Here is a 27,178-nt window from a genome sequence, read left to right on the forward strand (position 1 = left end):
AACAAACCCTCAAAAAGACAACAAGACAACAAGACAACCACAACTTCACAATCTACTTTCTCCCATGACCTAACATGACATCCAATGACATGACATCAAATCTTTCTCCTCTTCTTTCTTCGATCTTTCCTCTTATATTGATCTCATACCGTACCATATCATATAATATCATCATCCACTCACAACCCCCTTGTTCTCTTCCCCATTCATATCCCTCATCCCTCTCCTTCCACTCATTCACCCCCTCATCTCTCCCTTCCTTCCTTCTTTCCTTCGTTCCCTCTCTCCTCTTCTTCTCTCTTTCCACTACCTTCTCAATCCAATTGCCCTACCCCGGCTACTACTCTTTTTCTTTACCAAATATCACTATTCCCTTTATTTAAACAATCCATTCAATCTCGCCATTACTCATCAAAATATTTTCTTTTCCCCCTCCCGTCCTCTTCTTTCAAACTCGCATGATGCTCACTCGAGCTATACGGTGAGATCCATCTAGAAATTGCCGGAGAAGCCCCTAGACAAATCAGGCAGAAGGAGCCTTCGAACTAGTCAACTATTCAAAATCAGATATCAACCCACCCATCACTTTTCGGAAGAAATATACACACTAGGACATTCACACTATAGGAGGACACAACTTCACATACTACATTTCGCAAATCAGTCATTCAATAGCAATAATTAAACAACGACAGTGACTGAAATCATTTCAGACAAATGCCATCCATTCTATTCCTGTCTTGACGAGCGGCATTCATTATCTTAACATTTCACCCCCAACCAACCATTCATCTTCCCATTGATCCATACATCCCCAATCCTGCCCCTGTTTCGTACGTTCCAAAATCTAAGTAATGTAGTAGGCCCAAAAGTCCAAAAATCGCAGCGCCCAAGTAGTTTGTGCTATCTCATCCTGTCCATGCAAATTTCCGTCTATCCAACTTTCTAGATTCCCATCTCCAATTGATTCGATCAAAGACGATCGAACAGTGAAATTCGAAATGGTCTTCAAAAAGGTGAGATAGTAATAGAAACCACAAGATGAGAGCGGGTATAATCGATTAACGCCTTCTTCCACTCTTTCGTAGAATCAGTATCTCCCATATTCCATATCATCGCCCACCCATAAAATCCGATTATGATTTTTTTTCACCCGGATATTGCAGTTTCCCATCTGCTCCATACCAGAAATGCAAAAAAAAACCCATGTTAACTCCTCGACGCACGAGAAATGTACGCTCCACTTTTTGTATAAGAGAGAAAAGTGCCATATTGGCCACTTTATTTATTCAATGTAATAAGATATTGAAAACACGTCAAGTAATTGACGAGTGCAAGAAGAAGAGGAAATATAGATACTGCGAAGTAAAACTTAAAACGCCAACGGGTTTTCTAATAGAACACGTTCCTCGTGGATAGATAGGTGAGAAGCAGGGAAGAATGGGTATGCTCGAGAAAAGCTATCAAGTAACAAAGAGCCAGATTCGGTCTCAATCGGATTTTCATAACACTATGGGGTATAATATCGCTAAAAAGAGATCTTCGTGACCGGAGAAAAGTGAATCTTCAGAGGGTAGACTCTCGTGGAAGAGACAATTGCAGGCAAATCATGATAAAGGTGAAATTCTTGTTTGGATTGAAAACTTTTGTCGCAAATGTTATCGAGAAAGCGAATCATAGATCGTCCAAACAATTCGAACTCGATCTAGAACCGAGGATCACGATAACCATTACGGTTCAAGTCCGATTGATATTGAACTCCACTCATGGATTCAGGTTGTGATATTCCACGAAGTGGTGGCAATTGTTCCTCGCGTTGATAAGAGCCTCTTGGAGCATAATTCTCTTGTTGGTACGCATTCATGTTGACGTGTTGACCGCTGTTCTGTGGTATTGGAGTGAAGCCGTTCATCACAGACTGGTGATTGTTGGAGCCGCCTTGATTTACTTCGTTACGAAGCTGTGAGTTCTCCAAGCGGATGACATTGTTCTCACGGCGAAGACTCTCATTCTCTAGTTGTGAATTGTGAAGCCTCGATTTCAAATCTTGAATTTCCTTTGTCTGTGTGTGGTGTTCGGCGATGGCTATAGTAATCATCTTAGTACATAGTCAATGTATGATGTTCGGGTTGAATACCTTTTGTCAATATCTCCCACTTGCTAGCTTTATTACCGCGCTCTTGGGGCATCAAATCCCTCAAGGTTTCGAACAATTCCTTCATTTCAGTTCGACGCTTCCTTTCCGCAAGTTTGTGGCTGACACGAAGTTCAGGTGTGCGGCTGTAAGGTTGCCCATTGTTTGGAGAATCGGCATCTTCAGCTTGTAAATCATGCACTTGTCGATTTTGTAGAGAATGATGGTGATGTGATACATTTTGAAACTCAGATGATGCTCGCGATGATCTGAAATCGACCGACACTCCATCTTCCAATCTTCTCTGCCCAGCTGGCAGGCGTGATTCTGTGGTATATTGGCTGCTTGCGACCGAGTCTGCCATACTGCTACGTCTCGAGTCAAGATTTAAGAACGAGGTACCAACTCTGCTTATGCTCTGGCTGTCCTCGGCATGGCGATCGTGTGAGTTTGATACTCTGATTGGCTCCTCAGGAAACGCCCAGGCTTCTCCCCTAGTTGGTTCAGCAGCTCGAGCGATGCTAGACATGGCAGGACCGGTAATCTTGGGGGCAGTCTTTGGGACTGTACTTCTGGGGGATGTTGGCGGCTCTGGCAGACGTTGAGGTTGATAGCTGTTCGAGAATCGAGGGTTTGACAAGCGATCGGCGGCATTCCCAGGGTTGCGCTGCTGCTGTAAAGTGCTTTGGATAGAAGTGGTTGATTGGTTCTGGCTGGCGTATGGGGAATTGAGTCGCAACTCTTGAAACCCCAATCTTGAATCGACACTCTCCCGACGGGAATCTCCGTTCATTGAAAAAGCTCCCAGTCCCGATCCATACGATTGTCTATTTGACTGGCCCATAGACAGTAGTGAATTCGCCATGGAATGTTCGTATGATGGAGAGACCATTGATGCGACGCTCATGCCATTCGAAGTTGGAGAGGTAAGCTGTTGATTGGCAATGTGATTTGCTGCAGGCGAGGGACTTATATCAGCACTGGAGGATTGATAACCAGTTGGCGAAGGTGCCATGATGACTTCGCCGTTCGATAATTGTTGCGAGTTATCTAAATTGGGAAGTATTCGTTAGCATGTTGTTAGAAGCGCATGTTGAAGAGAATGCCCCAAGACTCACGCTTCGATGACGAATCTAGATTCGAATAATAAGCAGAGTCTCTCATACGCTCTTCGGGGCCGACTTCATTCAAAACTTCAGCCAGCCCAGTGGGCATTCTAGTTGATGGCGGACGTGAATCCATCCTAATCGATTTGATCGACGCAATCGCTTGCTCTGATTACTTATCGTCTATTCTATTTTGAGTGGCGGCGGGGGCTTTTCTTAATTTAGGACTGAAGATAGAAAGCGGGCAAGATTCGCGATTCGCGAGTCGCAATTGAAGAGAGACAATTCGGAGTATTGGAGTGATAGGATGGATAGGATACCTGGGTGGTTCAAGGTGGTTCAAGCTGGTTGGGAAGATATTGAATCTTGAGGAGTGAATCTCGAATATCGTATGCTATATATTGTGTATCGTATCTCGTGAGAGTTAACTTGAGTCGTAGATTGAATTGAAGCTTTGTATGGTGTGAGGATTTAAGAATTTTTCTGGAAGAGTGCAGATAAAGGTAAAGTTGTGTTCTTGTTCTGCAAGGGAGAATGATGGATTATGGTTTTCGGGGAGCGGTGATCGGTGGTCGGGTCCTCGCGTACAGCACTAAAGACTCGTTGGTTAAAAGGTGGTTAAGGTGGTTAAGGTGATTATGGTGATTATGGTGGTTATGGTGGGTTGGTGGGATTTTGAGTTTGTATGGGTAAAGTACCTAGTATGTAGGAGGTAATGTACCGTAATATGTATCGACTCGTCTTCCCTTTTCAACAAGTAGCCACGGGTGGAAAGTATAAAAAAATTAAGAATAAAAAGGGTTTTGGTAAAATCTGGACGTTCAACTTTGCTCTGTTTGTATAAAAGATATCTTCAATCAAGGGTGATGATGAGGTTCATAAGTTTTCGTGATACCAATAAAGTATATAATTGTGCTCGATGTTGATGGGAGGAAGTATACGACCGAGTACTGGAATGTGGTCCCGTATATAATTGGATCGAGGAAAGTCTGTTTTCGGGTGGTTAACAGATCTGGGGGAAGAAAGAAGTGCAAGTGCAAGTGCAGGTGCAAGTACTAGTAACGGATAAGTAGTACAAGTAGTAAGTAGTACATACCTAGCTATCAGAATCCAGTCCTAGTAAGCAGAATGTGTCCAAGTTCGAGTACTCAGATACGATTCCCCTCCTTCTAGGATAGAAAGAAAAAGTGGTTTGGTGATTTGCAAGAACAAGAGTCCTTGTGCTGATTGTACGGAGTAAAGAAGAAGAAGGAGAAGGAGAAGAAGATCCCTTGAGGCTTGTGCTAATTGTGAAGGAGAAGAAGAAGAACGACCAGCCCCTTGTGAAGTTGAAATTGTGCGTGGGAAAAGGTTTATGGAGACCGTTACAATAGACTGGGGAATTGGTAGTCTCTTCTTTTTAATAACAATGATGAGGTGCACAGTCGGGAAGACGTATGGTCGCCAAGTGTGGATGGTGTGGATGGTGTGGATGGTGGAAGGCGGATTGTGGGTTCCCTTTGTACTGGACTGGGTGCTGTACAGGAGGACAGGGTCAAGGAATCTCTTAGTGCAAGAGTACAATGATGGCGACTCAGGGAGAAACTTTGTAGATATGTGCACCACGGGCAAAATGGCCAACTTGACTTGAAGAAAGGGTGAGTATGATATGTAGAGTGTGTAGAGTGTGTAGGTAGGTTTCAGCACCTTTTTGGGAGGTGAAAGATGGTCTGTCTCGTATTTGATATTGGCGAGAGATGAGAGAAGATGAAGGGGGAAGAGATTCAAGTATTTCGTAGGAAGGTGTAACAAAACACGGTGGAGTGATTTGTGTCGAGACTTAAAGCCATAGGATTAAGCTCTACTGGATGAATACCGGTATGTTATATCCAGGAAAATCTGAACTGCCGATGTTTCTTTGATTGTGCGGCCAAGATCCAAGATTCCGAATACTTGTTCCCTTTTCTAATACTGAAAGAGAAGTATTCCACAGATATAGAATGGGAAGGTTATTTGATCAATGTGTGAGTGTGTGTAGATTGTACTAAACCCTCTATGTAGTACTTTCCTCGACTTTGATTTGATGACCACCCATCAACTGGATCCATGAAAATGGATTAAAAGGGTGTGATGATGCTCCTCCCTTGTGTTTCTACAATGTGCAATTGCTGCGTGGGTTGGTACTAGGATTATTGTCCTCATGTTCTAGGATTATTTATGGCCATGTTTAAATGTCAATCTAAACCAATTGAAGTGTAATTTCCTCGAGAAAAAGTAATTATAGTTATTCATTCATTATTATCTAACTAATAGTATTTGGTTGAAAACTAGACTTTCTTCCCCAGCTTGTCTCTCCCCCTCCCTCCCCTCGCAATGAAAGATCGATCATATCAATTGACCGAAACCGGTAAATTCTGGCTAGCCATAGGTAGGTAGGTATGTATCATCTATCTGCCATCTAAGGGAAAGACTCCGAAAGAGGGATTTGTGAAGTTTGAGTTTACTTGCATTAGTTCGGAGCAAGTAAGTAAGCTTAAGCATCTAGTTTATATGACTATAGCGCCTTGGATTGTGGAGAGAGAGAGAGAGAGAGAGGCAGAGAGAGAAGTACAAGAAAGATAATCGGTAGTAGCCATGCAAGTCATCGGCGAGATCACAATCGAAAGTGTGAGAAGTCCGAAAGGATATCTAAGCAATCATAAGAAATCATAACTGTTCCATCAATGCCTGGGTATCGAGTTCGTAAACTATTCTCATCTGGCTACTGTCTGTGCCGCATCCCCTAATCATTTATGTCAGCCATATATCCATGGATTACATCGTCAAATCGTGATAGATTAATGATTGGACATGTCGCCATTTGATGCTTATTCTTCTTTGGATCAGGTCAGACTAGAACAGACAGCAAGATAATCGATAGCTGCCCCATTTTTTCATCCATTTCCCCTCAATACCTCAACATCGCGCGCGGGAGGCTCTTGGGTCAAATATTGGTATCTGGATCATGTATGACTAATTAACTGAGGCATGCTGCAGGTCTCGCAAAGCTACATGATCATGATACATGGCAAGTAGATGTGATTAGCGTGGTCTGATTGTTCATTGGTATTCCTTGGGAATCACAGCTCAATGGGAATTCGATATGATCGAGAGCAAAATGTCTTTTGTCTCTCATAGTTTTGAAGATTAGATGATCTGATCTGATAAGTCACCTCCTCCAGATACTGCAACTCAAATCCCTCACCCAATACTGAAAATCCCGAAGATCTTGACTTGACAATGACAGGGAAACAGTTTCCATTGTGTTACTTGACTAGGTACTCTCAACGGCTTTGTTGAGCTGGCACAGAATATAAGTTGTACGGGACTAAGACATGATATCGAAATAACGATACTACAGAATCTAGGAGAAGCTTGGAAGTGAAAGTGTCTTAGGGACTTCCTTCCATCTTGACTCTGAAGTCTGGGGGCTAGACGGAGATATCAAGCCTTCCAAGCATCCATGAGGTCTTTGATCCAAGACAATTGACTTGCAGTATCGATCGATATCGTGCCAGCTTACTACTTTACTACCTAGACTTGTCGACAATATCTACCCATCTAGAAAGATCAAAGCTCAGATCAATCTATGGCTCTGTTTCTTGAACGCTCGTGCCTGACAGGACAAACTTCTCCACAAAATGTTCCCGAGTATTAATCCGGGAAGTTTTTTACAGAGTGTCTACCTAGTACTTACAATGTACACTGCAGTTTGCCTGCGAAGAGGCTACGGAGTGTCTGCGGAGCACCTTGGTAAATACTAGGTAGTTGGATATTGCATCTCTTCACACAAACTCTAATCGCTCGTCTCCTCAAAACGGCATTCTTGCCGTTGCATCCTATCCAGTGATTCCAATCTCATCCCATCCCATCCCGTATACCCAATTTATCAAACGAGCAGTGCTATCGATATCAGCTAACACATTTATCCATTCATCATTGGCATATATCTGCCGTTGTTTCAAAAGCAGCATTAAGCTATCTTGAACCTTGTTCCCCGATGAAAGGACCCTAGTATACACGGTAGGCTTCGACCTGCTCCGACCCTGTTGCTGCACAATGCGCGGCATAAAAGAACAGGGCTTCAAAAAATCATCTGGAGGTTCGGGGCCACGCTGACCGAGAACTACACACGCCCCTTCAAACTTTCTCAGACATTCGAGATCTCCGGAGTACGTCAATCACTAAATAGGATGGTATCTAGACTGATTCATTGTACAAAACGGTGACATGATTCATTAGTGAACCACCTCGTCAACAATGATCTATAGAGGTACTTATCTATCCTAGATTAGATGCTTATTCTCGCCCGTCTGACGACCGAAAGGTACTTAGGTACCAATTACAGGGTATTTGACTTCACCAGGGTTTTGTGTGGAGTGAGATCTCACCCCTTCTCAAAGTATTACACAGGGCTTTATCACTTTGTGCATTCAGGCTCAAATGTTTATCGGTGTCATTGCAGTTTTGTAAAGGACCGAAGATTGTTGATCAATGATATGATTTGTTACAATCTGCTACCTGGCGCTTGTCAATAGACGCTGTTCACCCAGGATATCAGGATGCCGGTATCATTGAGGGGAGGGGAGGGCAGCAGGGAGCTTACTCATAAATCCTTGCCTACGACGCTGTGAGCCCAATCTGGATTGAATCCACGAATCCCCGAGTTTAAACCTTGGAATTTCTTACTCTTACTCATGAAATCCCTCATCCTCGGCTCGGGGGATGCATCTCATGAAGGAGGTGACGCCGTCACGCCGCCGTGATTACAGGTGACATGAACAAATAAATGGTGATGAACTTGCAGTAGAGGCCAGCAATGCTTCGGAGTAAGCTAAATCAATCGACGTGCCCTGTGGCAGCCCTCATAACCGCCCCGAAACATGGTTTTGGGCCAAGATTCGGACCATCATATCTCAGTGAAAATCTTAGCAATTTGCCAATACCCTTGCAGGGTTTTAAGTTGCATTAGGAGGTCTTTAGAGTGTAAGTTAGGCTGATCAATCCACGATGTATGAACGTGGTAAATCTAGATCGACCTCCGTAACAACGTGTGAGCGTGCATTTGGAGTGAAAGCTTAAAGTATTAGCCAATAAATGAAGTCCAGGTGTGAATTGGAGTTTTTGTTAAAATGGGGTAAATGGTAAAAATGATGGAAAGGGCCTAATAAGAGCTGACAAGATGTGATGACGCTATTCAGGTCAGGTAATACTCTGTAAATAGTAGGTACAGTCAAATGAATAAAAAGGATTTATAATTGATATCTACAGTAGGTAGTATTTTATATCTTGTAAATATACAAATATACAAATATACAAAATGAAAACTCGAAATAGCATTCACGTAGCGAAACATAAGATAGACGGTATAACTTAAAATCTGTAAGTTATATACTCCATATTGCTAAAGCTACGCTAGCGCTAACGCTACATTAACGTTAACTACCTAGGTACGTACCTCATCCAGTAAGAAGGATTTCGGCAGGAAGAAAAGAGGATTGATTGATATTCAGATCTTGAAGGAACAATAAAGATCAGTCAGATTTCCTGACGGGTTCTTCATCCGCATCGACGATCCTTCGGATATGGCCATCAATCATCATCAAGAATTCATCCTCAGCTCGTGGCTCAGTCTCCTGCACGGCCCCCATTCGTTTTATGCCCAGGTGATCCTTCACGTCCTCAATTCAGATGTTCAATTTTGTATGTATGTACTGGGTATGTATGAATAGTGAAGGTTGAGGTGACTTATTGTACTAGCAGACTCGTACTTGGAAATGGCACTTTGTTGATGTTACTGTTACACTCATCATGAGGCTTGAGGTACTTTTCGCTTTTCGGTGTCTTTCTTCCTCTCAGCCCATTCGAGCATTCCCCTCTACCACACGCTCCACACCACCATTACCCATTTCCAGCCTTTTCAAAGTCTGGACTGCCATGTGCTAAGCCACCAAATCAATGAAGATCCATGGCAATACTTCATTACAATGCCTCCGCGGTATGCATGCTGCACCAAATACATGTACTTTCCACACTTCACAGCTTTCCATCCAATCATGGAATATGGTTCTGTGGATGAATCCAGCTTCCGGGAATTTCTTCCAAGCACATAATTTCCCTGAAGCTTTCTCTCCTACCACTCGGCCTGCGTGACAGATAACTTGTATCGTGGAACATCAAGTCACATCATGGAGATCAGTATGTACCATTCAATTAGTTCCGTTTGCTACCGACTACATGGAACCTTATATCGATCATTCTTGTACTTCCATGTACTTGAAGTTGTACACCTCGAACCAATCTAAGTGGATTGGTAAAATGTGAATACACCTGGTACTCTATCTATGTGCTCATATTCTTACATCACATATTCTTACTGCCTTATTATTTCATCAACAAGATTCATATAATCATATGAATGTGCCCAGCTAACACGATGAGTCTCGACGAAGCTTCTTTCGCTCTCATTGAATAACGGAATTTGAAGTAAAATTTCTCAAGAAGTACAACCTCACGGGATCACAACATTTTCATTTATCTACCCCCAATTTTCATCTCATAATTTAAGGGTACCTGCCTACAAGTCGTGATACCATACAGTGGCGTATCTTCATATCGCCAATTGATCACCATGTTACCCCTTACCTAGAAGTTTTCTATGGCCTTCAAATTTTGCCTCGAACGGATGTATGGCTACACCAAATAAAGTTTCCAAAACAATTTTGAACACAAAAACATACTCTGGGATGGAATGATTGTGACGTTCTTTCTTTCTGCTGAATCTTTGTGTAAAGTACGCATGCTACTTGCATTTATATCTTGAAGCATGGTTCCTCAAGAACACACGGCTGGAAAGTATCCTAGACATATATGAGATGAGCTCAGCTGCTCTCATTCACCAAATCAGAAGTCAACGAACCATTTTAAAGGATTTAGTCAGGGACATATTTAATCACGGTCCAGTAATAAAGAAATGCTCATATCACCTCCCGATTCTTTTATATTGGCATTTTTTCTTTAATTGATATTGACTACTCAATCATCTTTACCCGTCAATGTTAGACAAGCCAGCTCCATGTAAGCGACGACTACATTGGAGATTTGGTCATACTCATCTACGTACCTAATTTTTGTTATTAAATAAACTTCCAGCGCTTGTTGCAAGATTAGCCAAGCATGATACTATACTTTGTACTTGGATATGAAGCTTCAGTCATAGACTAGACTCTACCATATTATGAAGCCAGTTCGTACCACGTCGGCCGTACTGTATCTACCCGAGCCGATAGCATGATCATTTATACCAAGCAAGCTCGTTCAATAATCCAGCTGCACCTGATTGCCCCATCGAAATAAGTGAAAGTACACGATTTTATCTCCAGAAGATTTTCAAGACAAATCCAACCACAACAATCAAAATCGCAAAACATTTCACCATTCTCTCCACATTCATCCTTGCCAGCCCTTCTCTCTTCCAGCCTTCCTTCCGTCCCATCGCACACTTCCCAACCACAACACCACATCTCACACACCCACCATATCCCGCCCCTGGAAATAAATTAATCTTCTATTCACAAATGAAAAAAAGATGGCTAAAGCGTGTTTACGGGCGTACATTACACTACACTACATAACACTCTATGTTATCTCTACATACGTAATATACGTATGACTTCCACAACATATATACTCGGTTCGGAAAATGCAGGTTCAGAGCCGGTAAGATGGTTTTGTGCCGTTTTGGTATCATGTTTTGTTTTTTGTGTAATGTGATGGAAGTGTGATGAGTGTGGTGATACGGGAACGTATTTTGTATTCTTTTTTTTATTAATTCCTTTGCGATTTTGAATCGGTTTCGTTTGTATGAAAGGAAGGAAGAGATGTAAGTTCTAGGGGGGGGGGAGATCTGGGGAACGGGGAGAGCTGCGGTTTACCAGTAGGAAGTGTGATGGGCTTTTGGGGTTGGAGGAGGGGACGCGTATGTATGTATGTGTGTGTGTATGTGTGTATATGCATGTGTGTATGCATGTCATCAAATGCGGAGATTTGTTTATGTATGTATACAGAGGTGTATGTGTGTATGTAGGTTTATTATATTTATATTCATATTTATGCGAATTTTGACGGGCGTAGGGAATGGAAAAGATTCTGGGTTGTATGGTTTAAAGAGTACCTAGGTGGATATTGATATATTTGAAATTTCTGGGACATGTTTTCATTCATCTATTGGGGAATCTCAATTCTTATCTACCTAGAAACTAGGTACTCAATACATAAATATTCACCTGTCTCATTCCGTCTATCTTATTCTATTCTATTGGATTGCATATTCAGAAAAATGCTGAACATATCCCTCCATCATATCATGTGTCCTCCCATGCTATCCCATCACATCATACCATCTCATCCCTCTCCCCCTTATCCCAAAAAGTCGACCCAAATCACATCAACCTAACCCAATCCCAATCCCAATACAACCTAACCTAAAGAAAACCCAATCAAATCCAATCCAATCCGACCTAATCCCTATGCACCCAGATAAATTCCAACGGCATCCTACATGCATCCCCTATCTCCTAGATAGATAGATAGATAGATAGATAGATAGATACCTAATACTCGATAGACACTTACTTTGCACTTTGCAGTTCCGCGTTATCTAGCGAGTTCCAAGACGGGTGCGTGCGTGCAGTTAGTTATTAGGGGGAGGGGGGAAAGGAGAAGAAATTGGATTATATGAATGGGTGTAAAGTGTATTGTAGTATTTAGGGTGTGTAGATGGGGTTGAGTGTATGGATGGGGTGTAGATAAGGTTGAGTACGTAGGTAGGAGAATTTTAGTATTATTTCTAGAGGTAGGCAAGAGTGATAGATAGATAATTAGGTGATGGCTAAATATCTTTTCATCTCTTTGCTATGTACTCTACATACTTCTTTTCGTTAGATATAGTTACACACCCACCTATACATAGCTATATAAACCTCTGCATCTTTTTCAATTCATTTCCAAGAAGAGGAATTTATGTGTTTATGTATCTACATATCCATCTCCCGTCTCCTAGAACCCATGTACAAATAATTCACTATTCCAGTCTACTCATCTACATCAATAATACATACATCACATCTTAGATGGTAGAGACCCCATCCATCCTCGCTATCCTCTCTCATCCCCTTCCTCATCCGATCCCGATCATGCATGCACAATGCACAATGTACAATTCCCTTCCCATTCTCTCGGTCTACCTCGTCTACTCTTCATCTTCGCTTCCATTCAATTTCTCTTCCTATTGTGCAATACGTAAGTTACACTAGCAATAAATCTCAATTCTCGGGTCTCGACTCCCAGCTCTCGAGTCTCCAGTCTCAACTCTCGAGTCTTAAATCTATCAAACTTTTCATTACGAATTTTGATTACAGATGTACTATAGGTAGGTATGTACTATAGTAGCTATATAATATGTCTATAAGTAAGTAGATTATCTAAACATCTAAAGTATATTATCCATAGATAAATATATATAATCTCCATTTAAATATTTATCTATTTATCTATTTATCTATCTATATTTCTCACACTAATTAAAACTTTATCCTACCCACCTCTTTCATCACATACATCGTACTATCCCATAACATCTTATTTAAAACTACACTACCCATAACATCGCAACCTATTTCATCTCACCCTCCTCTCCTTCCCTCTCTTCTCATATAATTAAAATCAAACCTCAAACCGATCGATTTTCTCTCCTCTTCTCTTCTCTCCTTACTCACTCGCTTCTTCCTTTTCTATTCCCTTTATCCTCTCTTTATGATTCTCACTTCCTTTTTCCTCATTATTTTAATTTTCCATCTTGAAGAAAAAAAACCTAGAATAAATACTCATACATGACACTCATCTCACCTCATCCATCCATCCCATCTCACCCACTCACCATTTCATCCCCGTCCACGGGTAGTCTCGTAGTCTCGTAGTCTCAGTCTCGTGAATTCAAAAGACTCCCTAGGTACCTACCTAGTATAATCATAATCCCATAATCCCACCATTACCATGATGACTCTACTAAAAATGATTACTTACCATAATCTCACAATCGCACCATTATTATAATTCCCATAACTCCCATTACTACTGTTCTGAAGATTCCATGAATATTCCATAAACCACCTGGACCTACCTAGGTAGAATATACGATGTGAATGTGAATATGTATATTCGGATCCGAACTTTCTCGGATACATATCAATCTCATCTCATCATCTTGATGAGTAATCAGATCACCGATCCATTCATCCATTTATTCATTCCATGCTTCTTATAGTTTGCTTCCGGGCTGTAGTTATAGTTTACATCTGTAAGTTGTAAGTTGTAAGTTGTAAGTAAGTTCGTTATAAGTCTTACCTATCCCTGTATTCGTATTCGTAATTGTAAATGTGATATTGATGATTAATATAAGTATGAGGATGAGGAGCAGGACGAAGAGGAAATGAGAATATTACGCAACTAAGAATCTGAAAACATATTTTCAGAAAACATCCTCACAATTTCCCGATCCCACTCGACCTCCCCTTTTCTTTTCTTCTCTGTGATACCATCTCCCCCTTAAATCCTTTTCCACACGATATGTAGCTAAACATCACTCTGAACCTTCACAACAAAATCATTGCAACGAATTGAACACTATATTAAACCCTCTAACATCCCCTTCAAAATTCCCCAGAGGCCAATCCCAAAATCGATATAAAATAAATCTTTCCTGCTATACCTCCTGCCTGTGCCTCGATAAATATGCATTTTGTATGCTCCCCTTTTTTCCTATTCCATTCTGCCTAGTTCTCTTGCACCAAATGTATACATCTACATGACTATATAAGACAATACTCATCCATATATGGTGCAATCAATCCTCCAAAATTCCACGCCCGCCAACTCCAATAACGACCCATAACATCTACATTTCAATAAATCCCAATAACCAAGCCAACTCCTCGACAGAACAAATGAATGTAAATCTAACAAAAGAAACCCCAAATAATCAAATATGTCTCCACCCACTCTGATACAACACCTGCATTTCATTAATCAAACATTCCAATCCCAATTCTTCTCTCCCTTCCTCTCCCTCTCCCTTCCCCTCCTGAACCCACATTTGCACTCTCCTCTCCACCCGTCCCCTCTCCACCCACCCACTCCCCCATTCCCTCACCCACCCTATCCTAGCCCCCCAAACTCCTCTCACAGCTTCCCACCTCCCAGGCCATCCCCCCCTCCCATTAACCATCTCATAAACTTCCCTCTTATACCCCACCCTCACATTCGGATTCACATAAATCCCCTTCTCTTCTCTCAGCGGATTATCTGCATGAATAAGACAACATTCGCTACCCTCTACATGTTTTTCCGCGAGAGAATCAGGGACGCCTCTGAATTTAAGACCTTGGAATTCCTTCTTTGAATTCGAGGAAATGAAAGAGGAAGGATACCAAGGTTCCCCATCGAAAACGACCATTCCGTTCCAACAACTTTTAACAGGTACGGGGTCATTTCTTTTCAATGCATTTAGAGATTGTGAGGCGTAAAAATAAGGCCAGGAAAGTGATGAAGTTTTTCGACCGGATAAGTCGCGAAGGACAAAGGTATCATAGTATTGGGAAGGAAGGGAAAAGTCTAGGGAGCAGGCTGCTGCATAGAAGTTGTTGTTGGTAGCAAGTAAAGTTGTTACATCGGTTGTCTGTTTTGGATTTAGCTAGACGTTCTGATGTAGGGATGGAAATAGTGAATGGAATGAATGGAACGAATAGAGCGAGAATAGAGATAGAGATAAGGGAAGGCGATGGCAATGAAAATGACAATGACCATGAACATAAGTCACAAACGAAGAGAAAAAAAGGAGAAGAAACACGTGGCAACATACCGTAAAAACCACATCGTTAATCCACAAAATCTTATCAAACTTCCTTCCTCTGCCCTCATCCCATACCCTCAGCAGAGGCTCCATAGCTCTATTCCTCAATCTCGCCAGATAAGGTATCCGTCTCATTTCCCACCCACTTTCACTTTCTTTCCTCCCTGTATGCAACCATCCAGTTCTATCCTGCCCCTCCTCTGGCACATGTTTTAATTCTTCAAGCTGAGCCAGACGATCCATACCCAATTCAATCGTTCGTTCCACTCCCGCTTCCCCTAACATCCCATCCAAATCTATCAGGGCCGCTTTCGTCCCATCCCACGAACCCGATTCAATAACCGAGACATACACATTCTGGGGGCCCAGATGATGAACCAGGGATACAAGAGCCGGAGACCAATTTTGCCTAAGCATTATTTCAGATTTACGAAATATGGCTGCTATGAAAATTGTTTCATTATTGGGATTTCCGATTTGTGGTCTAGATCCCTGAAAGGCCTGTCTATTTTCAACATCACTAAACAATAATGATTCTTGATCCCCCTCCCTTTCAGCCCTTTCCATCGACAAAGGATTTTGGCCTGATAATGAGGAGGCTTCATGTTGATTTGACGTCAAATCCGATGAATCAATCGCCGAAGATGGAGGCGTGATAGTACGTATTGGATTTGGAAGTTGGATGATGATCCAATAAGCATCTAAGAGGAAAAACACCAAGAGAGCGAGAACCAGATTCGGAAGACGTGAATGGGGATGAAGGGGGGATCGTGGGGCACGAAAGTAACGTTTAGGAAGGAATGTCATGGTGTAGTTTTGAACGTCGATGCCGGTCTGGTCCTGCCAGGTCCTGCCAGGAAGGATGTATGTGGTCCAGTTGGGGTTGTCTCACAACCGTAATGAGGGATTATGGACGGGCCGAAATGGCTAGGTATGGTAAACCTAGCTCCGAGCTACCTAAGAGCAATGCAACATAGAACGTGCTCAGGGAAGAGTCAAGCTTATAATAAGAGGTGTAAATAGTGATCCTAGCATATAGGTAGTGTTGGACGTCCCTTTTGGAGATATGATAAAGAGAGGAAGGTGGTGGCTAGACGTTTGAATCCGGGGTTCAGATTCGAGCTCGTCTCGACAATTCTATCCTATAGGAGATATGTGGAGGAGCGGAATTTATGAACTTATGAGCTTGCGAATCTGTACTTCGTGAAGAAAGCCAACCCATTTATTCATTTAAAGCTTTGGAGGAGTGAAGGAAAGTTAATGCATGATGTTATGGGTTTTGTTCTGTGAATAACAGTGGGTTGGTTTCTAATTTCTCCGTATGTCAAAGGATTCAATTATGTTTCCACATGTAATCTTAGCATCCTTGATATACATCCCCCAACTGAACTCGTACGTTGACAAAGGAAAAGAGGAGAGGTACAAAATGGCGCAGCGCGGTTGAAAACGCAATTGGAAAGTTAAGGGATCGGAATACTACATCGATAGGAGTAAGAACCCTGGAGACCCTCCTCCGATTATAAGCTCGTTAGTGTTCGGCCCGACCGAGCTTACTGTATTCAGCGATTGATCTAAGACATGGTATTAGCATTCCTTCTGCTTTCACTCGGTACTTTATTAACAAGGTAGGTAGCTAGCTATTCAACGATCCGGGGATCCCCAGATTTCTAACTTTTTATATCTTCGGCCTTGGGACATGTAAGCTATGTCGAGTGAATATCTAAGTAGTCAATCAGTTTGTTGAACTTCAAGGTAATCAGACAAAAGGGGAATTTCTTTCGTTAAACGTACAAACAATCCTTGGTCCGAAGACCTAGGTAAATTTCTCCCGTTTCTTCTGATATCAACGAGTTGTTGGTCATTGCTTTTCTCATATCATATGAATTGGGATATTGATATCAACTGGGATAATTAATCAGAACAATTGGGACAACTAAATCAATCGGAACAATCACAAGGTTTAGCAAGAAAACGAAAGATCATCGAGGGTTTCTTTCCGCTTCATATACGCACTCCAATTCCACTCCCAATTCTTCTTACAGTACATCAGACTACTGAATCTTCAAGGTTTCAAGAACTTTTGAAGAATATAAAGCCACCTAGTGGTAAGCAGCCTATCTTATTCACAGTGGTAATGATGAATGCTCTCAATCGAACTTCTCTTTGAATCATCTCATATCACAATGCAATGAAACTGGTATTGTGTTTAAAAAAGTATATCATAACATTAATACACTCTATCTATCTACTGGGTATTTATCTATCTATCTTTCTATCTATCTATCCATCCACCCATCCATGCGTCTATAAAAACATGTCTAAATGTATATATATTATGCTGAAGATTCAATGGCCTTTTGTTGCGCCTCAAACTCCTTGCTGAAAGGATAAGAGGTATATCCCTCAGCCTCCTTCTTGTTATAAAAGAAATCTCTATCGTATGGAGTGAACTCAATTCCCTCCTTAACTCTGAATGGAAGATCTGGGTTGGTGATGAAGTATCTTCCGAATACAATCACAATATCCTTTCCTTTGTATTCTTCAACAGCTCTCTTTGCAGAGTCGGGTTTGAAACCTCCAGCGAGGAGAACTGGGCTGATGTTGTTCCAGATATCGATCAAAAAGTCAACCTTTTCAGTTACTTCGCAATCTGCATCTCCGGTAATTCTTGACTCAACAACGTGCAGGTATGCAAGGCTCAATTTCTTGAGTTCTTGGGCGATGTAGGAGAATTGTGGAACAGGATCTGCCATCTTCATTCCTTGGAAAGGAGAAAATGGACTCAATCTGATACTAGTCTTCTCAGCACCAACAGCTGCAACGATAGCCTTGGTAACCTCAAGACCAAAACGTGCGCGGTTCTCAATACTTCCTCCCCAGGAGTCGGTACGTCTGTTGGCTGTGTCTTGGAAGAATTGATCGATCAAATAACCATTTGCTCCGTGAATCTCAACACCGTCGAATCCAGCTTCAATTGCGTTCTTGGCAGCTTGTGCGTATAAACCAATATATTCCTTGATCTCGGCCTCGGTCAAAGGTTCTGGCTTGCCACCTCCCTCGAAGGCAACATCACTCGAAGACTTGAGTTTGTAACCACCTTCTTCTTGTAAGTTTGATGGGTCTGCAGCTCTTCCTAATGCCCACAACTGCATCCAGATGTATGATTTCTTTGCGTGTACAGCGTCGGTGACCTTTTTCCATCCGGCAATTTGTTCTTTGCTCCAAATACCAGGGGGGTTGGCATAACCCGCGGCTTGGGGAGCAATGAAGGTAGCTTCAGAGATGAGGAGTGTGCCAGGAACAGAAGCACGTTGGGCGTAGTATTCGGTAACCATTGGAAGGGGTACGTGGTTGTCATCGGCACGGAATCGAGTGAGAGGTGCCATGGCGATTCGATGTTGGAGCTCGGAAGTTCCGACTTTGAGAGGGGTGAAAAGTGGTGATGAAGACATGTTTGTGTCGTATTATCGGGTGATTGGTGTATGTATGAATGTGTAGTTACAGGTTCAATTGCTTGTCTGTGTATATACTCGACTGAATCAAGATGAAATGGAATGAATTGAAAGCAAGAAGAGACCACCTACCTACCTTTATACCTTCCTTCAATTGATATGTGGGAACATCGCGCAGTTGCGCATGAATGGGGAAAAGCCAGGTAAGTTGATTGTTCAGCAAGATGGTCCTAGCAACCATGTCATTGAATTATCGATGCTTACTATACCAGAGAGAGAGAGCGTGTATACGGTAGCAAGATTGTAGCGAGTATCTTTGATTGGGCGTATCATGCATCCAAGATATCTCCGAGGGTAGCGGGGGGGGGGGGGTGTTCGGGGGGAATGATATTATGAAAGTGGCTAGTTCTCTGATATTGTGGGAAGAGATAGTTTCTGCAGAGATCTGGAGCTTTCCGTACAGATGGATAAGATCATTTTGCCCCATGTTGCGGTAATTCGCGAAGATCCGTTAAGTTAGAGCTTATAAATCAAAAAAAAAACTCTTCATGACGTTTTGAACTGCCGACGTCCGACCAGGGACTGGGATTATGTAAGCCACGGAAAGAAGTTTTATTCCGTTTTTCCGGTTTTACGATTTTATATGCTCTACGAGACTGATATATATGATAATACTTATGGGGGACAATTAGGGCATTCAAAATGTACAAACTACCTATACCTATTTGTTCCAATGCTACCTAATGAGCTACCTACGATGAAGAGAGTATATCAGAGTATGAAAGCAAGAAGACGTTATTCCTCAATATCAAAAAAGATAATTACTACCCCCAGTACCTACCATTCTCGAATTTTCCACAGGGGCATGCATCAAGAAAGAAAAGTGATACGGAGTAAACGATGCACTCACCCCACTCGCAAAAGCAGCGACGTCCCCTTCTCCCACCCCGCTACATGAAACCTCCAACACGAAAATGAGAAAACATCAACAACTCTTGGATAGATGGATGGATACAAAAAAGTGCAAAATTTTATTGGAGCGGCAGGGAGTCGAACCCTGGACTTCATCGAGATTTATCAGTGAAGATATCTGACAATGCAAACGAGGCACTCTACCACTGAGTTACAGCCCCTGGTAGTTATTGTGATAAGACTACATTATTAAAGTATATATTCGCAACGTCATAAAAAGCACATGCTAAAGTAGAGAAATAGTAGACTACCACAGTCGTTGACTCATACTATATATTCAATATAAAATCAACAAACAATGATTTCAAAAACCATCGGAACATCTTCAAGCTCCTTCAAATCAGAGCTATTGATTGATATAAAGAGAAACGTAACTTTTTAAAACACTACAACTAATCATTTTGAGAGTCAACACATCGGTAATGATTCGGTAAGATTTCGCATAGATGAGGAGAGAGTTATGAGCAATACCTATTCAATGATTTCTAGTATCTACGAGTACTTACTTGACCATTCTTACAAATCGACATATCACTCCATACCAAAAACCATGATTCGTATGTAAGATCTTATAAGATTACATTTATACTTTCATTTCTATTAATACACTCCTTCCCTCCCCTTCTTACTCCTCCAAATACATCGGCCATATCGATAATCATGCATAGTAACAGGAATCATGATTTCTCATTCGCGTATATTCTGACTGTATATTGAAACGGGAGCTGTGTGTTTTTTGGATACATTAGGGACTGTTGGTGAATTCGTATCCTCGGATTCTCTATGGGTTTGAAGAGAGGAGAGAAAAGTATTCTCGAGTGATTTAGAAGTAGAAATTTATCGGAGAGGTGTTCGGCTTCCCGCGTCATTTATCCACGCGGCTTGATGGAAATTTATGAAGTGTCGTTGGTTCGCTACATCGTGGTGATGTAGATTGAATATCTGAAATGGATGGAATCTCAAATTACTTCAAATGCTTGAAGAGAGTTCGAATTTCGAGAGAAAAACATAAATTCAATCTAGTAAGCCACACTCCATTCTCACCACAACGATTCATCCCATAATAATATCAATCATCCTCCTTCCCCTTCCCCTTCCCCCCAAACTTCCACCTCTCTCATTTCCCTCTCCCTAACCCTCTCATCCTCCATCCACACCGGCCATTCCCCCCCCCCCACCTCATCATCTCTTCACACCAGTTCAAAACCCATAAATTCCAGTCTCAACCTATCACCCACCTTCTTATGGCACGCCAAACCCACCATCATCGCCGCAAAACTTCCTCTATAAAATATCTTCTGATCTTCTTCCTCAGCCCCCAACTCCGTCATCAGGACACTCGAGTTGAAATCCTGATGTTCCATTCTCTCATCTAGCCAGTCTTCTAGCACGAGGGTATCATTGTCATTTATTAAAAGAGCTTGAAGAATCGTTGCTTCTTTTTTTCGTTCGCTCATTTGCTCCCATATTCTTTCTGTCTCTTATCTAGGGCCAAGAAATATGCAGTACATAATGTATAAATTTAATTCCGAATATTCGCCCTTCAATTCTGGGAAATCCCCCCCAAGCTCAAATAATGAGCTTTCAATTCTCCTATTGCACATCAAAATACTCGAATCGAGTCCCACACTCCTTCGAAGAACACCACATGCGAGGAAAAGCGACCCCGCATCAACTCTCAGATTTCCTGCTCCAATCATGGCGAACCTAGCATGAAACTAACGAGTATACATTTCAAATTCCCTCGGGATTCCCTTCCAAAAGTCCAACTATTCACCTACGAGTATCGAGGCTTCATTTCTAATCATCGGATACACAGCTACAAGACACGAACAACTTGGTTTCCAGCACTTCCCATCCATCGCATCAAGTCTCTCTCTTTCGCGCAACAAATTACCTGGACTGACTCTAATAGAGCTCGATCCCAAGATTCAAAATCATATCAAACTAACATCCTCACTCCTCTTAACACGCACCTCTGTGCACCGTATTAACGCAATCCGATCCATTCCTCTCCATCCCAAAATACATCAACCCCCTTCTCACCCAACATCCTCTCACTCCTACCATGCTTTCCACCTGACTCTCAAATACGATCTTCATTCCACAACCTCACAATTCCACAATTTCACAACATCACAACCCTCCACCCCATCATCCCCATCATACCCATCATCCCCATCATCCCCATCATCCCCCTCGAAAGCAAAAGTAAAACAATAGGAATATCACATTCCAACAATCCATCTTCAATCCACAACCTACCGATTTTTATCCTCGAAGTTCGAGATAAACCTAAACATAAATTGGATCCAGGATAGTAAAAGTAATCCTTCAAAAGCGCACTATGTGTATTCCTGTTATCTGAGGCAGAGATGGAGAGTATAAAAACGGGGTTTGGGGAGAAGGAAATTTAATAGAAGTATGTAGAAGACATGAGACAACTATGATATATATCCATCAACATGTAAGATTATGCACCAAGTGACATTGTGGATGTAGTTTCTTCGAATCGAAAAGAAATTATAGAGTCAATAATAAAGACATCTCTAGCAAGATCATTGGAACTTTTCTCTTACTTTCCTCAACTTGTGGATTGCGGCGTGGGTGATCCCACCGGGTTGTGTTACATATATAGAACATACCTACCTAACGCTACACCGACGTCAAGAAATCTAACTGGTGATCTGACTACATACGAGAGGAAAGGATTCGATTAGGAAGAAATCATCTATTATGTGAATAAATCTCTCATTCACTCATACACTCGCACGATAAAAGTTTTATTGCGTATCTAATGACCAGGGGGGTGGATACAAATGATCACATATTCCCACCTCCTGGGTATAAATAACCCTTATTGTCATCATGTATTCTCGACTCTGAATGTATGAATGAGTTCTGCAAAATTTCTTAACAAATATGTATCTTGTAGTATGCCTTGTGGATATCGAATTTATGCTAAATATATATTTCAAGCACCACCGTACTAGAAAACCCCTCTATCAACCACCGTGATTTCCATCCGAACTCCCAAACCGGAATATTGCCTCGATTTCAAACTTTATCAAGCCTTGTTACCACCTCCACCATCATTGGTTCTGAAAGACTTTACCTCCCTTGATCCATTCTTCACTAATAACCAACGCATCGACCATTCCCCTCTTCAGCCTCATAACCTTTGCATCTCTCTCCTTAATCTGCTGTTGCAAACTGAGATATTTCGCCTTCCAACTCTCCTCATTATTATCTATTCCTCTCCCCATATTTCCCATTCCTTCCCTCATTCCCATCTCTAGATCATTCTCCACAACTGTAGCTCTTATCGTAAAATCCCCTTCAAGACTACCGAATCTCATTTTCCAATGACATTCATAATCCGTTCTTGGGGGTGGGCCGGGGAATTCAAGTCTTGTGACGCGAAGACGTGTCATGAGGGGACCGCCTGCTAGTGCTGAAAGATTAATAAGGAATGCTTCTGTGCTGCTAGATTCGGCTTGGAGATTTCGGATGACTTGCTTGCAGATTTTGGATGCTTCGTCTATAGAGCATCGTTGGATTGAATTTCCGGCTACGTCGTACCATTCGGCGGCAAGAATTTCTCCAATGAAATGGGATTCTAAAGCATCGATGTTGGTGCGGTCAAAATCTTCGTTTTGTCGGAATGCTATACTGACAAAGTGTTCGAAACTGGAGTCCTGGGGTCCGTTGGCAGTGTTGTTGAAATACTCCATTAATGACGTTTGTTGAGATTGTTCAATCAAATCATTTTGCATATTCGTATCGGTCTCTCCGTTTAGAAGTACCACGGGTGGTGGCGGTGTTGCTAATCGAACATTTCCACCTTTTCTTTGTGGGACTTGTAGTGAAAGTCGGCTTGGTCGAGAATTTTGAGTTTGTGGAATGGCAGTAGGTGGATTGACCCTGACGCCAGCAGGAAAGAAATGAGAGATTTCGGAATCTGCTACTATAGGAGTAGCGGTTGGTGTATCTCTTGTTGAACCAGGATTGGCAGGAAAGGTTGAAAAAGGACCATCTGTAACAGAACGGTTATTAGGTGGTCTACCTCGTAATTTTCTAGTAGAGGCACTACCATTACTTGGCCATGCTGATGATACTGCAGGCCCATGACGACGCCTCGACCGAGATTTATTTGGCGTTGTGGCTGATTGAGGTTCATTGCTATCCGGCCATAGATGTGTTCTATTCGATGGAGTGAGAGCTGACTGTGGATAAGCTGATAGAGGAGTTGCACTTTCTGGTGGAGCACCCCATCTGAAGTTGTCTACTAAAGGGCCTCGAACTTCTGTTGCAGACCATGGGCTTAGACGAGTATCGAAGCCTTGCTGGAAAGAAGAATTTGCTGTCGCTGGTGTAGCACTATCCGGATGTAAGGACGCCCTGGGAATCATAAAATCTTCAGACAGTGTAGGCGAGTGTAACCGAGGACGTTGAGATGGTGATCTTCCTATCTCATCCTCTTCCCTATCCTCAGCCTTCTTTCGCCCGCGCTTAGGTCTTGTTTCCGGAAGCAAAGCGCGGAGAGCCAAATCTTCATCGGCGGGTACCCCATCCCGACCATGCTCTGATGGTGGTTCGCCAGGCGATGGTACTTGTGTCCAATACACATGAGGTTTGTTCAATAAATATTCAAAAAATGCATCAACATGCATTGCGTGCAGCCACCGCTAAATATTGTTAGCGTTACATTGACGAGTTTCTGAGATCTACTCGCATACCTTGAGCCTAACAGCATATTGTTGTACCTTCTGGGCACTTTGACCTTTCTCCAAAGAAGGAGGTTCAACTCCCAAATCTATTGCCAATTGTGCCCATGTTTTAATCTCCTTATTCTCTAATTTACAAATCAATTCGAACAATACAAAAGTGCTGAAACTTTTGTTATCACTTTTTGGAGGCGCGCGAAATATTCGCTTCAATTCAGCAGTATCTGTATCTGATGCCACAGCAGGATTGCAGTACATGATGAAGCCTACGTAGGCATCGTCAAAGTTCTCGTCTGTAACTTCTCTCGACGGTAGACTTCGAGAATTCTGGTGACTTGACGACGAATTGCCTAGCGACGAAGGTTGTCCCGGATGCTCAGGCATCACTCTATCCTGTACATTTGCACATGGCGCTTGATTATGGGCTTGGATATATTGTTCGCCTCCTTGAGGCGCGATCGTGGCATATTTACTACGCTTTGTAGCTTCAGGGGTCATTGCAGGGACGTGAAGGACTGGGAGCATTCTCCCACTTTTGAATTCTCAGATAACCCAGATAAAATTTCTGATACAAGTATTGAAAATGCGTAGTTTTAAGAAAATGTGTGAGCAACTTTGACTACAATATGATGACTTGATAGATATAATGAAATTTACTTCTAATGTTTGAAATATACACCCAAAGGAAAGAACTGCTAATGAAAGACACGCTTCCCCTGTCTCCTAATAATGATACCGGTACTCCAATTGACAGCTGACAAGAGAGACAAATGATTTTAACGATAGAAACAAACGATGTTGGGTATATACTATATAACTAATGACAAAGAATTAGATATATTTCGCGACAAGTTAAACAAAAAGGGGTATATATTTAGCGTTGACAAGAATGATGAATAATTGATGATAATTATACTTTGAACCAAATAATTGTTAATGAGGAGAAATAAATTGATGTTAAGTTTGAAGTGAAGTTTAATCTGAGCTTGGCGTTTCCAAGCCGAGTGATTACTAATCATAGATAAGAATAGATCATCGGCACGTGGATTGCTTCCCAAGCACGTGTTAGTACAAATTAAATTGGGGGTGGGGAATCTCCGGGACAATGCAAGGGGGGGCTCCGCAATGCCTCGGTAAGTCGGAATTGGGCCTTTGATATGTAAATTGACAATGCACATCCATCTGATGTAAAGAGCGGACGAAACTACCTAGGTATTGAGAATAATAATAATTCATCTTTCTTCATTCTTCACGTCTTTCATATGATAGTTCCAATCTTGAATTTCTCCATATTAAATTAACACTCCTTATTTTCAATATCAGAACGTCATCAACATCACATATACCTATACAAAACAATCATGGCAGCTCAACAATCAGATAATGTTGCTCATGCTCTGTCCGGTGCTGGTGGGGGCATTCTCTCCATGGCTCTTACGTATTAGACCCCTATCCTTCTCCGCATTTCAAAGGTTAACAAACTGAAGCTATCCTCTCATTACGCTTTCCACGCGCGCACAAGTCGAATCAAAACGCGCTGATTCGGGATTCCTTGACGCTGTAAAGCACATCATCGAGCGTGAGGGTATTACAGGTCTTTATGCCGGACTCGATTCAGCACTATTTGGAATCAGTGTTACGAACTTTGTATATTACTACTGGTATGAATGGACTCGTTCGGGATTCGAGAAGGCGGCACTCAAGGCTGGCCGAGCTTCAAAAAAGCTTACAACAATCGAATCGATGATCGCAGGAGCAATCGCAGGCTCAGCAACAGTCTTGCTCACAAATCCTATTTGGGTAGTCAATACACGAATGACTACACGAAAGAGAAACAAGGAGGGTGAGGGCTTTTTGCCTGGGGCTAAGGCATCAAAGGCACCGACAACAGTTGGCACATTGCTTGCACTCATCAAAGAAGAAGGTCCACTAGCGCTTTTCTCTGGAGTCGTGCCTGCCTTGGTGCTTGTTATCAACCCCATATTACAATATACAATTTTCGAACAGTTGAAGAATGCAATCGAGAAGAAGAAGAGAATCACCCCAACAATGGCATTCCTTCTAGGTGCCTTAGGAAAGCTATTTGCTACTTCAATAACATACCCTTATATCACAGTCAAGAGTCGCATGCACGTTGCCGGAAGAGACGGAGGAAAGGAAAGTATGATTCAGGGTATGAGACGTATTTTGAAGGAAGAGGGCTACGCTGGATTCTACAAAGGTATGCGAATCCTTTTTTTTTTTTGGAATTATTACGAGGCTTGTTGCTGACTTTACTTCAGGAATTGCTCCCAAAGTCTCCCAAAGTGTTATGACTGCTGCATTTTTGTTCGCCTTTAAGGATGTTTTGTATGAACAAACCATCAGACTAAGGAGAAACCTTCCTGCCAAAGTGGCCGTGAAGTAAACGTATTCTTTGGTTATCGAGGAGGACCTATAGTGCTCTTGAAGCATGCATCTGATTGTAAGTTATGGCTTTGCTGGAATGTACATATAAATGGTATTTGGACTGTTTAAGGAAGGGCGTTAGAATATACCTGCGTAAGAGATGGTGTCGGAATGGTTCACTCCTATCGTGATTAATAGGAACGGGTCGTACAAATACAATTTGAAATATCAGATATTGTTAAAGCAATCAACAGGGCATGAAAAGTCATCAATGGAGGCTGTAGCAATCTTACCTAATTTTCTTATGAAAGATGTAGTCAGGTCGCCAGTATACGAAATATACCTATTAGATCTCATCTCATCACACCCCTCAATGTCTGAATTCAAACTGGACATTGATTGATTTATCAGGTTTGATCCACTAATCATGTGATCGCGCGAAAGGCAAACGCGGAGTGCCGCCGCTCTTGATT

At 42.0% G+C, this 27,178-nt stretch overlaps 5 protein-coding genes across 5 annotated transcripts; 1 reads left to right on the top strand and 4 right to left on the bottom strand.

The window, feature by feature from the left end:
• Nucleotides 1-1,705: 1,705 nt before the first annotated feature.
• Nucleotides 1,706-3,376, bottom strand: EAF01_007733 (uncharacterized protein; the record flags this gene model as incomplete). Its single annotated transcript, XM_038915989.1, has 3 exons — nt 1,706-2,085; nt 2,138-3,184; nt 3,253-3,376. 3 exons carry the CDS (start codon nt 3,374-3,376, stop codon nt 1,706-1,708), a joined length of 1,551 nt encoding a protein of 516 aa, XP_038768460.1.
• Nucleotides 3,377-14,296: 10,920 nt separating this feature from the next.
• Nucleotides 14,297-16,615, bottom strand: EAF01_007734 (uncharacterized protein; the record flags this gene model as incomplete). The annotated part of the gene is made up of 2 exons (XM_038915990.1): nt 15,176-16,615; nt 14,297-14,992 (listed from the first exon to the last, which is right to left on the bottom strand). Exons 1-2 carry the CDS (start codon nt 15,971-15,973, stop codon nt 14,297-14,299), a joined length of 1,494 nt encoding a protein of 497 aa, XP_038768461.1. The 5' UTR covers nt 15,974-16,615.
• An 884-nt stretch (nt 16,616-17,499) lies between these two features.
• EAF01_007735 (uncharacterized protein) lies at nt 17,500-18,618 on the bottom strand (the record flags this gene model as incomplete). Its single annotated transcript, XM_038915991.1, has 1 exon — nt 17,500-18,618. The coding sequence occupies one exon, from the start codon at nt 18,616-18,618 to the stop codon at nt 17,500-17,502; it is 1,119 nt and encodes a 372-aa protein (XP_038768462.1).
• Nucleotides 18,619-22,503: 3,885 nt separating this feature from the next.
• Nucleotides 22,504-25,210, bottom strand: EAF01_007736 (uncharacterized protein). The gene is made up of 2 exons (XM_038915992.1): nt 24,330-25,210; nt 22,504-24,278 (listed from the first exon to the last, which is right to left on the bottom strand). The coding sequence occupies exons 1-2, from the start codon at nt 24,840-24,842 to the stop codon at nt 22,683-22,685; spliced, it is 2,109 nt and encodes a 702-aa protein (XP_038768463.1). The 5' UTR covers nt 24,843-25,210; the 3' UTR covers nt 22,504-22,682.
• Nucleotides 25,211-25,678: 468 nt separating this feature from the next.
• EAF01_007737 (uncharacterized protein) lies at nt 25,679-26,724 on the top strand (the record flags this gene model as incomplete). The annotated part of the gene is made up of 3 exons (XM_038915993.1): nt 25,679-25,755; nt 25,805-26,538; nt 26,600-26,724. The coding sequence occupies 3 exons, from the start codon at nt 25,679-25,681 to the stop codon at nt 26,722-26,724; spliced, it is 936 nt and encodes a 311-aa protein (XP_038768464.1).
• Nucleotides 26,725-27,178: the final 454 nt, after the last annotated feature.

The sequence above is a fragment of the Botrytis porri genome (genome assembly GCF_014898465.1).
Source record: "Botrytis porri strain MUCL 3234 chromosome Unknown BPOR_010, whole genome shotgun sequence".
Taxonomy (NCBI): domain Eukaryota; kingdom Fungi; phylum Ascomycota; class Leotiomycetes; order Helotiales; family Sclerotiniaceae; genus Botrytis; species Botrytis porri.